A 16789-nucleotide genomic window follows, 5' to 3' on the forward strand; every position below is an offset into this window, starting at 1 on the left:
AGTCTTGTACAAATAGTGTTTATGATCCTTCAAACTAGTTCAACTCTGCCACATTCTGTATGTGCCTGTCTTTGTAAGTTAGGGGCCGGTAATTAAGAGGTTGATGTTTGTTCCAGTATACTTGTGTTTCTTTTAGAACATAAATCAGGACATTAGTTTTCTTATTTGAATTGTTTTACATTTGTCATATTGGACATTTTGTAACTTACTATGTGGTATGTGTTTTACTCATTGCTGAAGTCGGTAAGGTGATCTATAGTTCTTTAAAATTCCTGTGTCATTTGGTCTCTTGTGGAGGGTTGTCTCATTGGCAGTCTTACCACATCCTTTTTTATATATATATTGAATAAATTTATAAGTGCAAATTTTAACGGAAGAGAATGAGCATCAGTGATCTCCTAAGGGCTTTTTGTATCATGGTAACATATACTATACATGCTATATATATTTATTTCTTGAATGTGATGCTATCTGACTTTAATTTGTTCATGGATTGATATGGATGTGATGCTATAATTTTTATAAACAAGATGGTATTTCAAATTTCCTTGTTAACCAGGATGCTATATGAAATTAGCAGAATTAACATATATTGTCTCAAACCTTACATTTTATCTGTATACATCTGAAAAATGCATGAACTTGTCTAGTTATGCTGCCTATTTCTCAGTCTAGTGTTTCATATTTTTAGACAATATAAAGTTATTTTCAACATAAGACATGAATATTATCAGTATATATGCAAAACAAGCATTTCCGTACAATTAACCAGAAATTTTGCTTATGGGTACAATAACAATAATAGATATTCATTCTTTTTAATAATTCAACAATCAACAGAGCATTTTCTAAACCAAAAATAAAAATCTGAAGGTTTTTGGAGATTAAAAGGACTTTCAGTTTTTAAACTTCTGCCGTCAACACATTCTGACGATATACACTGTTTTCTTTCTTCATTGTAACACATAACATTAATTGAACAGTTTTTATCATCCTTATCAGTACATGTAGTATTCCTGCTTTGAGGTAAATCCAATGTTATTTCATTTTTTGGCACTATATCAAATTTTGCATTATATATGTCATGCTCAGATATGTCATGCTCAGAACACACCAATGAATTATGATTTTCTTTAGGTTTGGTTTTATCACTAATTAAAGTTTTATCTCCTTTTGAATTACAGCTTTTATGTTCCTTGTGTAACTCAGACATACTTGAGCACTCTGTTTGTTCAGATAAAACATGTTGTTTCTGACCACAGCTGTGACTGCAACCGTTACACAAATTTGACTGAGAAAATGAAGTGTCCTGTCCATCTATAGAACTGTCAATTAAAATCTCCTTAGTTTGAGGATCAGGCACCCCCTGCAATAAAATACTAAAATTAATGTCATGGTAAAAGTACATAAAATAATTGAATTAAAACTTGGCAATCTAAAATAAGAACTGTGAATTTATTTATTTTTGTAGGTTCGAATTTTTTAGTGGATTGAAATATTTCTGTGTAAATTTGATTTCTGAATTTTTGGTCAAGTCTCCACACAACCCTATAGAATTATGTACTGCATTTAACTCTGTAGTTTACCCTTACCTATAGCTACTAAGGGGACGTCAATGAGACTCCCTACTATATGTACTACAGTACTAATCATAATAATTGATATCTCATAAATACTGATGAATCCTCAGTATAGTCTAAGATACATGAATATCTTTTATTGATTTAAATAAGGAACTATTTTAAATGTTCTCATTATTATGAAAAATGTGACAGGGTAGTATTTGCAATAATTTAAATATGCATTTTTGATTTTTTTTTTATAAGAACATGATGAATGGCGTGGGTTTTTCTCAGTACAACAAATGTATAGCAAAAATAACAAGTGAAACTGTGAGATACTGCTCACTGATGATACCCCCGTTACAAGTGGATAATTTTAATAGTGTAAAAATATGCAAGTAATCTGTAAACAGGAAGTTGTAGAGTGATGAATCTGAAAACGCATCACACGGTATAGCTGACTTATATAAACCCTGAAACCAAATTTCAGAAATCCTTGTATTGTAGTTCCTAAGAAAAATGTGACAAAAAATTTTCAACTTAGCTATCATGTGTAAAATCATACAAGTGTTGGGTAAACAGGAAGTTGTCCAGTGATAAATCTGAAAACACATCACACGGTATAGCAGACTTATATTATGAGGCAGGCATTACCTGTAAATGGGGACGAAGTCTGTATGAATTATTTTTTTGTAACTTAAATATTTGTTTTAAAAAAAAGAAACGGAAGTACCGTAATGTTTCCGATTTTGTTTCTGATGTTAGGGATTTAGTTGTGACGTTATTTAAATTATGACGTCATATGCAATGTAAACAAAGAAACGCTATCATCAGGTAACGTTTTTTCATATCAAGGAATTATTAAAAATGAAATTGGTATTGCGCGTTCCTTCCTATTTTATACTAGACTGATAAATATATATTTTACTCAAAGTTTCATATAAAGGAGACCGGAAAAAGGAAGTACATTGTACATTTCTGCGCAGGTCCGGGATTTCAAAACACGACACAAAAAATTTGAACGATTTTGAGTTCATTAGTACAATGAAAAATTCGGGAAATTTTCCCGTATTTTTTTTTTATTGAATTTTCTACTGTTATTGGGGACTCCGTCCCCATATGAACCCTGAAACCATATTTCAGAAATCCTTGTATTGTACGTAGTTCCTGAAAAAAATTCTGATGAAAATATTCATGGGACGGACATACTAACGACATGATGGATGGACTGACAGACTGAAAGATGGTTGGATGGACAGACAGAGGTAAAACAGTATACCCCCCTTTTTCAAAGTGTAGGTATAATTCAAAGGGTATAATAATAATCACATTGGATTTTCCAATATTTTGTCCTGGAGCATCAATGAAGAGACACCATGTGTTGAAATATGCAACTGGTGAAGAAAAATGAATACTTTTAAAATATGAGTGATTGATAGTACCTTCACACAGGCCATCTTACTGTGTAGAACTGTACCACAAGCTTGAGTATATTTCTGGAACTTCACCAATGTTTCTACCATCTGTATATCTTTATCTGGTACCCCCATATCACTAAGTAACCAGTTCAAATGTTCCCTGTCAAAATGTTTTAAAGGACAGCCACCAACTTCTCCTGTAAATGGTGTGAAGTTCTGAAATTATAAATTTATTTATTTTCAAAATTGTCTTAGATTGTATTGTAAAACATGTTCAACAAATAACAAATTTTCTAAAGGATTTGTACAGATATATTGTCAAAACCATGAACCCAATTATCCATGTTTTTTCAACCTGTTACATCATTGTACATACTTGTTTTTAATTTGTTACATATCTTTTTTGACACCTGAGTTAACAAACATGTTATTCTGCATTTAAATCTGTATTTTAAAAACAATGTACATTTTATTGTCATGTACCGAAAATTACAGCTTATGTCATTTTGTAAGATTTTTTTACCATTTTTGCCATGAACATGATGAAGGTACCCCCATTTCAACAATCTTTAAACATATATGAAAATCTGTTATCTTACAAATAGCAAATACATTCTGACAATCAAAATTTATTCCAAAATTAAATGTAGGGGGGTCAATGCACTTTTTTCCTTTTTATAGAAGAACAAAAAGAAGAATTATAGTGCAACCTGAATATACAAACTAATACATGTTTTAAATACAAACCAGTCAAATAGGCTTATGATGTCTACTGATTACAATGGATAATAATAATCTTTTCTGATTCATCAATTAAAAATTTTTGCTTTTTTTGTAGAAACTTGTTTCAAATACCTTAACATTATACATTAATTATGGAACAGATTAAAGAATTTGCCTCTATTGCATGTCAAAAATTTCTGCATGAGATTTAAATCATGTTTCAAAAGTAGGAGTTCAAAAAAACAGGAATAAATTTAGAGGAGCCTAACGATCAATTTTCATCCTTTACAGCCCCATATTTTTAGTTTTATTTAAATATGTGGACCATTTTCCTTAACTTTACCTGACATCTGCATGTAGATGTAATGAAACAACTATTCAAAATCCAAGATTCAAGAAAAAAACTTGTAACTTAACTATTTCCTCAGATTGTCATTTTTCACAATTGTCATGGTTGATATAAGAACCCTATAAAACAGTGACAAAATCATCTTTTATTTCGTATGTGAATGTTCAAAAATTAATCAAAGTCTTATACATGAGCCTAGGCTATGTGTTTAAGATTGTACCTTGAATTATAGTGGTTTACTTTTACAAATTGTGACTTGGATGGAGAATTGTTTCATTGGCACTCATACCACATCTTCCTATATATCTATGTACATGTATATATGGCAGATTTTACAGTATTGTGTTCTGTCTCCTACTTTCATGTTGCTAATGTGACGGAGACAAAAATGAGTAACGTTAGCGACATTTGGACATGTCACATGAGCAACAACATCTTTAAAAGTTAAAATGTATGCACACAGTGATGTTTAATATATGCCTGGAGTAATAAAATTGTACAGTCTGGTTTAGAATTTCTAAATATACAGAATGTCATTTGCAGGTGTACTTTATATCAAATGAATACACAAGAAACCAAAAAATTAGTAACGTTAGCGACATTTGGACATGTCACATGAGCAACAACATCTTTAAAAGTTAAAATGTATGCACACAGTGATGTTTAAAATATGCCTGGAGTAATAAAATTGTACAGTCTGGTTTAGAATTTCTAAATATACAGAATGTCATTTGCAGGTGTACTTTATATCAAATGAATACACAAGAAACCAATTCGTAATAGTAACATTAGCAACATCTACTATCATGACATTATGTTTTGTTGCGAACGTCTTTTTGATGGACGGAATACATTTAAGGTCCTCTTGTAACGATATTACATACAACTTACCTTCTTTGCTTCCCCATCATGTGAAGGAACTGACTCCGAATCTATTTCTGCAAAGGGCGATATCGTAACTCCTATACAGGAGAGTTACAGATATAAATATATGTTGCTCACGTGACACTGATTTGGACGGAAACCTCGAACAGTAACGTTCGCAAAAAATAAAACAGCCAATGATATTGATTCCTCAAGTCCTTTGACCCCCTTACGTCATCCAAATTTAATATGATTGCTATTTTCAATTATTTATAAAACCCGGGATAAAAATAACTACAATGGGCTGTCTGAGAACTAACAAGAAAATTGCGATCGTGACATACCACAATGGACGGAAAAGACGTGACGTTAGCAACAATATTATTAAATTACCTTTTTTAGCCTTTACCAATAAAAATCTGCCTTAAAGTTATGATTAAAACACAAAAGAAGACTTTTTATTAAAATATAAGTCCATGTTATTAGGCTCCACTTATAAATAATACTTCAAAATTCCACTCCAAATAAGCTGGATGTCAGTAAAGTAGGTCATGATGTCTATTCCATGTCCAATATTTTGAAATTGAAAACCCTCTAATTCTAACATAAAACACAAACACAGAGTAATTTTTATTTTTATTTACTCAGAAAGACACATTTTATTCAATAACATAATGCATTACTCCATTACACAGTCTGTTTCACAGTTTCAGCAATTGCTTTTTTGATGGATACAAAAAACAATAATTCCTTCTTATTGTAAAATCTGCCATATGCAATTTTGATGTTTCATAATCTTATATCTTATGCATTCTGGGTAATATTTTCAAAAGCATACACCCAAACATTATGATTGGTTTAAAACATACTAAACAATAGAAATTCAATCAATAACATAAAGTTATTTTCATTTTGGTGTACAAACAATGAGATTACCCATAGTCCTTCAGATTCTGAAAAGGAGAATTTTTATTATTTTTTTTAATGTGGGGTATTTGTTAACATAAAACTTCATACATGTACATGCATATATTTGAGAAATGATAATTTAACAAGAATGTGTCCATAGCACACGAATGACACACTTGCACTATCATTTTCTTTGTTCAGTGAAATTTGAAATTGGGGTAAAACTCTAATGGTTTAGCAATTAAATTAAAAATGTCATATAATAGGGAACATGTGTACTAAGTTTTAAGTTGATTGGACTTCAACTTCATCAAAAACTACCTTGACCAAAAACTTTAACCTGAAGCGGGACAGACTGACATAGAGATGGACGGATGCAGAGACTGAAAAACATAATGCCCCTAAATGGCGCATAAAAAGTTCATCACCTGAAGTGAGTTACAGCAATGAGCTCTGTAGTTAATGTGAGACCCCTCTAATCCATACAAGTGACGGATATTATATACATAACGTTTCTCATTGTCTTTCCAATTTTGATGGCAGCCATCTTTGTTGTCAACATCAATAGAGTATTCGTTCCTCCAGTACATAAGAGCTTCATGAATTGGCATTCCAATCTCTTTTAAAAACAATGTCAGCTGAATCTAAAAAAATTCAATTACAGTTTTAAGAAGTTAGAATTTTCCTTGTACTAGCTTCTTTCTGTGACATTTATTAGATTTTAATGTATACATGGCTATGAATCTTGATGATATATAGATTCTAAAGTAATTAATAAAAACATCAAAGAAGTCTAATATGTGTGGATTTTTAAATCTGATTTTTCTTTGTAAAATGGTCATTTCAACATACATCTAAATATATTCAGGATATTTGCACTGTATATATAAACCACAGCATGCATAGATCTAGATGTTTCTAAGTGATGAAATTTATAATCTTCTATCTTAAAACAAACTTGGCTGTTGTGCTATGCCTTTATGTAGAAATACATCACAAAGTGAAGTTAGTATTTTTTATACATGTTGAAGGCCTCACTGTGACATTAAGATGAATAACAGCAATATAAGTGATTTTTTGTTTTTTTTTTGCTTTTGTGTTTTTTTTTTATATGCATTTAGTGATGTTGTATCAAAAACTGGTACACCATATCTATTCTTTCCCATTCCTCTGTCATACATTTCTATCTTCAATGTTATAATATTTATGATGACATTGTATTATATTTCCAAGGAACAGGAAAGACTGACTGCCCATGATGCCATTTTGTAATTCAAAATTTCACATAAAAAACATTAAATTCAGAAATTATTGCATGCATTTATTATTGCAATTTTGTCATTTTGGACTAAAATGCAATTAAAAATTTTGCAATATTAAGAAAAATCCTCTTTAATTCATATTAAAAAAAAACAAAATGTGAGTTTAATTTATTGCAATACGTAACTCTTTCGCATTTTTCGCAATAATAAAAACATCGTAATAATTTCTGAATTTACAGTAACAAGTAGAAAGTACTAACCCTTGAGTGATGCTTTAACCTATGTCTGTTTTGTAATACTCTTTGTAAGTTGTACATGCATGGTGGGAACAGTTTTGTTTCCCTAGGAACCGTGTCATGTGACAGACTGGTATGAAGATGACTATTTTCAGCAAATGGTCTATATTGTTCCCGTAGTTTTTTCTGTATAAAAAAAAAATGATAGTAAATATAAGTTAGGTAGCTACATGAACCAAAAATCCAGAAAAAAATTAAGGTTTGTGTCCTTTTTTTTTAAAGATTTATGAGCCGTTTAAAATTTGGCGGATATGATTTCCACTAGATTTCCCACACATTTAGCATTGGCTCTGTTATTCAGCTAGGGTTAGCAGGGGAAAAAATTGTAAGCACTATATGTGGATAAAACTAAATGATAAGAATATCTGACAAAAGGTAAAAAGACGAGATTAGAGAAAATCCTTTAGCCAGTTTAACAACATTATGTAACTGTTTGTATCAATATTCACACTATCATCAAAGTGAATAGTAGTCTAATTGGCAAGATCTCCTTATTTTTGAGTTCTATATTCTTATACATTTTTGTATGTGTAAAAGGAAACACAAAAAAGGAAAAGAAAAAAGTGCTGAAAATCTAAGAAGCTGACAACGAAATGTTTACCTCTACAAATTTTAATTGTGGCCAAATACTAAAATATCAAATGACTTAAGTTTTCAGTCTGGTATTTTTAGCTGTCAGTCAGGGCTTATACATGTATATACTAGTCATTTTTAGTTACTAGAAGCTGTAACTATTACTTTTATAAGTAAACTTGTAAGATTTCTATTGTATTTTCAAGTTTTGAATTATCTCCCCTTAACCATTTCCCAAAAAGTTACTAATTTCATTTTTTTTCTCATGTTTTGGGAGGACAAAACGTGCCAAATCAGATTTTTTTCTGGTTTTCTTATTAATTCTAAACCTTTTATCACAAGAACTAAGCAAAGAAATACATTTGAGAGAAGGAGAAACTATAAGACTTTTCTTCTTGAAAAAGTAAACACAATCTGAGTACCTTTGGAATATAACTTTTATACTTCTTAAATAATTTCCCTGTACCAGTAAATAAGAAACACTTGTATAAGGTTATACCCCTGACTAACTGTGGTTTTTCAAACTTTTGGTGTCATCACATTTGAAAATTCTTCACGTACAATAACTTATTACATTTAATATGATAATAATTTTTCTTACAATTTTATTCCTTCAAATAAAACAGAGAATATGAATAAGCTTGTTGCTATCATTATTAATACTAATCATTGCTAATAGATCCAACAAATACTAATATAATATACTAAGAAATTAAACCTACCACTAATTTAGCCATTAATTTTCTAAATCGAAAATCCACTTGGTCTAATAATCTCTTTTCTTGTGCAATCTTAAGCCCTTCTTTTAAAACCTCTCTAAAAATATCTGTCACAACTTCTCGAAGCTTTGGGAAAGGTACTGCAGCAATGCCATTGGTCAATACAACATGTCTCTTAGCAACCAAATTAAATACATTTGAAAATGGAACAGAAAAACATTGACTGTCATCTCCCTTTAAATATAATCTAACAACTTTTCTCCAGCTTTTTATCTGACTGTGAAGCAATTGAAAAATATATAACAGTTTTGAAATTTTAGACTTAGTTTCCAAGGTAACATAACTAATCATGTTTTCAGTTCTTCTGAACAGCTCTCTCAATTCATCTTCGTTCATACATAAAAATCTAAATTCAAACAAAGATGTTTCTGCAGCAACGAGAAAGTCAGCTGTGTCAATGTCTTTACATAAAGCTAGCCTGAACAAAACAAATAATCATCTTTAGACATGTAGTATTTACATAATAGAAGAATAAATAGGCAAAATAGTAATTAATATTAGATTATACATGTCTACTGAGGTCCTGTGTTCATCTTCATCTTTAATGTTTTCATTTGTATGACGTAATGTTTGAAATGACTTATTTCTTAAATGTTCAAAACACATTAATAGACTTTCACAGAATTCTATTTTATTTTGATCTTGTAGATTTCTCCCAGCTCTTGTGCATTAATTCTTTTTCTTATGCATCTGAATAAGGATGGAAGTTCTGTAGTCTTTTTTTTTAGTTGCAACTTTTTTAAAGAATAAAATCAGTTTAGCATGTGCAAATAAGTTCCAGTACATGTGGATTTTCTTGGTTGTAACATCCATTATTATGTGTATCTCTGAGTCTGTGCTAAGTATAGATATAGTGAGAACTTTATCACAGTGTTGTTAACAAAGGGAAATGACTCAAGCACGTCATATTAGAATAGATAATATAAACTCAACATCATCTCAAATTTACAATTTATTCACCAGTCAAGAAAGTATATATATATATTCATTTTGGGTTTTAAAAATCATTCATAATTGAGGTATTTGATGATTACAGAATAATAATTGATAAGGTATAAAAATAACTTATCTTTTTCCTTTAAAAATGTTAAACACAATGAAAGATTTTGTTTTAATTAATAAAATTTATTTAACACTTCCCCTTATATGCCTTATAACATGTATAAAGCATTTTATCTGTTGAAAATTGAAAATTCGTGTACATGTAATGACGCATATCTTCATCATGATTTTAGAAATATTGCAACATGAGGAGAATCTATTCATACATACACCAACCCAAATTGGCAGCAGACTAATTTGACATTAACCAATTCACATACCTCAAAATGAAATGAGATATAGTATCTTTCTTTGTACCATCAATCAAACATTCAGAATCAACAACATTGCCAGCATCATGGACCACATCAAACTGTCTCACCCTGTCATTCCTTGCCTCATAAATCTTTATTAGGAAACCAAGTCTCTTTTCAGCAAACCTCTCCAAATTTTGCAGCGATATTGTTCCACTAGGTGGTTCTAGGTAAAATGACATGGATAGTATTGTAGATAATCATCAGTGTCATCTATGTCATGTAGGTACAGTTCTTAATCTTGCATCTTCTGGTCAGTAAGAACATTTAATTTCTAAAATAACAAAGCTCAGATAATATATATATATATCATGTTTGTATATTATAATATGTTCATGTAAATTTGTTGTACTTTAATAAGACAAAAATCAGAGTGTTACTTTTACAATCATCAAATCAGGCCTCTACAATAACTTTTTTTCAACTTGTCCTGTAGCAGTCAGGGGACTTACTGAAATAAGTGATTTTTAAATCACTTATTTAAGTAGCAAATTCGAGGTTTAGTCAAACTGGGATTTTGTAGTTTTTTTCAAAATTTTAAACACATAGGTTTAAATAATATCTTTAAATTAGTAAAATTAAAAAATATGAACTTTAATGCTTCTTTTAAGTAGCAAGGTTTATGCCTTTGATGCTATCATTTAGCTGAAAATTCTATTTTAGTTGAAAAAATGCTATAATAATGGCTTTACATAATGAACTAATACTTTCTTAAAAGATTTTTCAAAGCAGTGGGAGTATTTTTCCTGTGAAGTTTAAGGTTTCATCTTTCAGATTATGTAATAAAATTCTACTGTTCGCAATAAAAATTTCACTGTTCGGGGGGTGTTGAAATTAGTGGGGGTTATTAAAAGAATGATACTTAAAGAAGTGATTTTTGGGAAGGAAATTGAGGTCTGATACTTAAACAAGTGATTTTTATGTCATTATCCTAGATTCAGTACAAGAGTTCCAACCTTTATGGAAATAATGTTACTTGAATCAGTGATTTAGAAAATCACTTGTTTAAGTAAGTCCCCCGACTGTGTAGGACAAGTACATACCAAAATTTACTTGTCCGAATGAAATTGTTACTTGTCTAAAAAATTTCTATTAAAAATAACCTTTTTATATTTTTTTTAGTTGATTAAAAAAACAAAACGAATTTAAACAATAGACAGGATTTGATGTATTTCTTTTGATTTGAAATACTTATCAAAAATATGAGTCAGGTTCAACTAAATCTAGTCATGTCACAGGACTTAGGTTCTAGTTTTTCATCAATGCCAGTTTCATCAGACTCTAAACATATGAGGCACCATCTGATAGGCCTGTGTTGGATTTGTATAATACTGGGTTTTTTTTAAGTTGAAAAAAGTTTATTGTCAGAAATGCAATCAATAAAAAGAAAAAGATAAGGTATGATTGCCAATGAGACAACTCTCTGTAACAGACCAAATGACACAGAAATTAACAACTATAGGTCACCATATTGTCAGTATTGTTTTTTTCTTCTACTTATGATCAAATATGATTTTGTGAATTTAATGGTAAATAAAAAAAAAAAATTGTGAAAAAATTACTAGTATGGTACATGTATTTGTTATAAGGAACAGTATAAGGTAGCAAAATGAGGTACTGATTTGTCTTGGTCCCGAAATGTCTCCTGCCTTGCCAAACTGTCTATCAATCATGTCTACTAAATATGTCTCATACGGTGCCAAACTGTTTATTAAACTTGGAGCTAAACCTGTAGAGGTGACAAACTGTCCTGTAAAGTTACCTTTTAAAAAGTACCTGACAAAGAACCAGTTAAAAATTATCGATTGCAAGTAAATATGTTGAAGAAAAAGGTTTTGCATTTGAATAAACAGAATGCAGAAACATGTCAAACTAATATTTGTTTTCTTGTTTTTTGTTTATAATTACTTTGTTCATCAAAGTTGGATTAAATTTATTTTCTGCTGAATAATTGTACTTGTCCAGACGGACAAGCTTGATACAGCTTTTACTTGTCCAACCTTTTTTCCCTCTGGTACCGGACAATCGGACAAGCGTTATTGTCGAGTCCTGCAAATATGTTTAGAAATTATTATCAGGTTTTTATCTATATATATGCAAAAATATGACGGTATTGATAAATCAGATTCAAAATAATAAAAAATTCCATTGATAATCTTCTGTACAACAATATCATGAATATGATATATATTTTTATCATATGTTTAGTAGTAAATACAGTAGTTTTGCATATGTGATAAATAGCCTGCTGTTTAATCCATATCGCGCAACTTTGATGCGCACCCTTTATCGCATACCCTTTATCACACCCCTACTTTTTTTTTTCTTTTTTTTACATAAAGTCAGTTTTGGTTTTTTTTTTGCTTAAAATTTTTTTTTTTCAAAATAGGTAAATTTTTTGAATGACGTCATTGTTTGGTATGTGACGTCACGAACGTCGAGTTTTCATATTGTATGTGACGTCACGAACGTCAAGTTTTCATATTTTTTGGCACACTAAATGCAACTATGAAAAATACAAAACACACAAATTAATACAATAATAAACAAAATATTTTTAAAACAACAGCACGCAAATTGTAAGGTAACCCAGGTGCTTCGGATTATAAGTAATTGAGCAGTTCTTTTAAGGCCTTTGAAACAAGACAAAAGTAGAACTGAAGGTAACCCAGTGCTATGGATCAGAAAACAATTCATATAATATAATACTCTTCTGTTGAAATATATGATAAAGTGTATAATACATGGCAAAATCCGTATCACATGCCGTATCACCCTCGACCAATATCATCCCTCGGGCCTAAAGGCCCTTGGGCTGATATTGATGTCTCGGGATGATACGACATATGATACGGATTTTGCCAATTATTATTCTTTATATATAATAGTTCTTGAATAACTGGTCATTATCGTTATATATGGACTGTCCACAGGACAGTGGTATTGACTAAGATAGTGATAATGACTGAGCCGAAGGCGAGGTCATTATTGCTGTCACAGTCAATACCACTATCCTACGGGCAGTCCATATATCACGATAATGACCAGTTATTCAAAAACTATTATGTTTATGCCATTGAGGAACCATGTTCAGAAAATTCTCATAGATTGAAAATGTCCAAAGCAAACTTGCGTAGTTGTATGATTTCTATGGCAAAGAGTTAAAACCAGTCGTAGCAATAATGTCATTCATTTAAGTGCAATTTTTCAGTATATGAATACTAAATCAAGTTCTCTATAATTTTATAATTTACCAAAACATATGGTAAACAATTCAACAACTTTTAAATATAATATTGAAAACAGGAAAATGTTTTATTGAAAGGACATATCTCTCTAAACAGAGAATCAACGCCCCACCGGTCATTAACAGAGAAACCACGCCCCAGCGGTCATTAACAGATGGAAACCACGCCCCATCGGTCATTATCATGTGAAAACCCGTTAACGACCGGTTTTCTGGTCCGTTTCGTTCTGTTAATGACCAATGGAATTTAGGCACTGGCTACGGTTACATGGAAATGTAACAATAATAAAAATATTATTGTTACATTGGAGACTAAATGCCGGAATGCATGGTTGATGAATCTGTAACTTTATATACAGTATCAGGGAAATTTTATATCAGAAGAAGAAGAAGAATCATTCATGATCATGTCTCGCCTTCACAGGCACTTGTGCTCGCCTTCCACGAGTTAGTTAACTTTTGACAGCAAATACACAAAAGTTAATATTTTATGTTCCGTACTTACTTACTTTGTACATCTTTTAAATTATAAGTTTCTTACAGGTATATATTTAAAGATGACCGTTTTGTTTGAAAAATTTGGCGCAAAACCTTCAAAATAAAAGAGTTAAAAAACGGAATGATTGAAACGCCTAATACCCAAATAGGTATAATAAACAAACACAAAATGCAAACGGCCATCAATTGGCGAATACCACCCTAAAAGTGACGTATAAACATACAGTAAAACTTGCACCAATCTGAGACTACTATAACCGTTTTATTTCATATTGGTTGAGAATAAGATTCTCTTATTAGATAAAAAGGGGTCACATGACATTCATTATTCTTCAGTAATGAATTTCATCGGTCATTAACAGAACAAAACGGACCAGAAAACCGGTCGTTTACGAACTTTTACGTGATAATGACCGGTGGGGCGTGTTTTCCGTCTGATAATGACCGTTGGGGCGTGGTTTCCGTCTGATAATGACTGTTGGAGCGTGGTTCTCTGTTAATGACCGGTAGGCGTGGTTTCTCTGTTTAGAGAGATGTACCTTTTATAAATCATGTTCCTGTTTTTAATATTATATATAAGTTGTTGAATTGTTTTTTATATGTTTTCGTTAATTATAAAATTAAAGAGAACTAAATTAAGTATTTATATACTGAAAAAATTGCAATTAAATGAATGGCAGTATTACTACGACTGGTCTTCACTCTTTGCCATAGAAATCGTACAACTATTCGAGTTTGCTTAAGGCATTTTGAATTTATGAGAATTTTCCAAACCATGGTTTCTCAATGAAATAAACATAATAGTTCTTGAAAAACTGGCCATTATCGTGATACATGGACTGCCCATACTGGAAAGTGGTAGATTGACTGCGACAGCGACAATGACCTCGCCTTCGGCTCAGTCATTATCACTATCTTAGTCAAAACCAATGTCCTGTGGGCAGTCCATATATCGCGATAATGACCAGTTTTTCAAGAACTATTATATAAATAGTAGTCTCAGGACCAATAGATAGTGAACATAAAATAAAAAATATTTTTTAATCGAGATTGGTGGGTGGGGTTGCTGGACAAATAAAAATTAATAAACTATAAATACTTAATTATGCAGTGTCATGACTCTACAGTCTATCGATACCTGTATATTGGCATGCCGCAATTTGCACAAGGCTAAGTTGTGTTTTTCTCTGACTTTTTATAACGTCTTTACACTAAATCTATTGAATGCATGGATGTGCACTGATTGATGATTTAGTCTAAGATGCATGATGTTTTACTAGTTGCTATTTTATTTGGAACAGCTGTCAGTAACTGTGAGTTTTTTTCACTGAGCTCTCTCGGTACTTCGTGTCTTTTTGTTACCTACCTAAGTCTACCTACCTAAGTGTTTCCAAACGCAGGAGATCAGTTTGCTCCTCTATATTTGGCTCTGGTTCATCGTCACTAACTACACTTGTGCTACTTCGGGTGTTATAGTTGTATTCAGTGTCAAAGTTATAAATCATTGGGTATTCTTTCCAATGCTTGTCTAGGCGATTTTCAAAAATCTTTACATTCTTTGCGGTCACTACGATGTCTGGTAGGCTGTTCCATACTTCCACTACTCTGTTAGAAAAGTAGTATTTTCTAATGTCTAGTCTGCTTCTATATTTTACCAATTTTATAAAGTTGCCTCTTGTTGTCGAGCTGGTATTACGAGTAAATAGACCTTCTGTCACTTTTGAGTCATATACACCTGTTGTTATCTTGTATGTTTCTATCATGGCGCCTCTTAACCTTCTAAATTTTAAAGTTGGAATTTTCAGAATTTTTAAGCACAAAGGTGTCAGTATTCACCTCAGAAACTTAAAAAACCTTTGAATAGACTTATTAAGAAGGGATATAATTACGATACTGTTGTCAAGTCACTAAAGATTGCATATCTTGGCGTTAATATTGAGTCACTGATAAGGTCTTTGCATCGGAACTAAACACATTTATTCTAAAAACAGTTGTTGGCATGACACGGGTTATGTTCTTCTCATATATGTTATCTAAACGCACTCAAGAACATCTGTATCGTTTTAAAAGACCCAATAAATTCAAAAGTATCATTTACCAACACCTTAAGAAGCACAACCATCCTTTTAAATATTTAGCAGTTCAACCTTTAGAAGTAGTAAATAAGCAGCCTGGTGAATCGCATTCAAAGTTTGTACGATCACGGGAAATAATTGAATTAAATTGGATTAAAAAATTACAGACAGTTTACCCTCTCGGTCTAAATGATAATATCATGGGAATTGGTAATATATCTAGAACCAATTCCGTTAACATTTTGGATATAGTTTCTAAAACTGTTCGTAAAAAACGTTCTCACGGTCGTAGAACAAATCGCAATCAAAGAAGATTTCGGGCCAATCATACCAATATTTCGGACCTAATTTCTATTTCAAAAAACAACGGCAGACATTATCTGTTAACAAAACTCTGTTCGTTACCGGTTAATAAGTTAAATAAAATTTTGGAGGATTGCAACACAATTTCATATAGCAGTCCTAAGTATGAAATTGTTCAAATTATTATGGCATATTGTTATTCTAAATTATTTCCCAAAATTGATCGCCCTGAAGATCATAAAAAACATTTTATTAAAATTAAGTATGTCAATAAAGGCTTTGATTTTGTAAATATTGCCGGTATATTTAACGACCATTCTGTTAAAGAACAAATTCCTGGATATTTTGACAATACTGAGCTACCTCTTATTTGTTATATTTACAAGAAATCTACCCGGAAATTTGTGTTTAATTATAGTCAATTGTGTAAAGATGTTAATATCAGTGAAAATACACCTACTTCATGTAATTGCAGTAATTCCGAATATATTTATGGCCCCATTTTCCCATGTTATAACAGGAGATCTTAACATCGTTCAAGACCGAGAGTTAAAATCATTCCTCAGTAAAGGACCT

At 31.2% G+C, this 16789-nt stretch overlaps 1 protein-coding gene across 2 annotated transcripts; it reads right to left on the reverse strand.

The window, feature by feature from the left end:
- Positions 1–802: 802 nt before the first annotated feature.
- On the reverse strand, positions 803–13949 carry LOC139503194 (uncharacterized). 2 transcript variants are annotated; one of them, XM_071292935.1, is made up of 7 exons: positions 13847–13949; positions 10058–10364; positions 8679–8952; positions 7348–7509; positions 6254–6469; positions 3005–3196; positions 803–1366 (listed from the first exon to the last, which is right to left on the reverse strand). In XM_071292935.1, exons 2-7 carry the CDS (start codon positions 10270–10272, stop codon positions 827–829), a joined length of 1599 nt encoding a protein of 532 aa, XP_071149036.1. In that variant the 5' UTR covers positions 10273–10364; positions 13847–13949; the 3' UTR covers positions 803–826. The 2 variants fall into 2 exon arrangements, with proteins under 2 accessions (XP_071149036.1, XP_071149035.1); XM_071292934.1 differs by having other exon boundaries at positions 8679–9153.
- Between the last annotated feature and the right edge of the window lie 2840 nt (positions 13950–16789).

Source organism: Mytilus edulis, chromosome 14 (assembly GCF_963676685.1).
Source record: "Mytilus edulis chromosome 14, xbMytEdul2.2, whole genome shotgun sequence".
In the NCBI taxonomy this organism is placed as follows: Eukaryota; Metazoa; Mollusca; class Bivalvia; order Mytilida; family Mytilidae; genus Mytilus; species Mytilus edulis.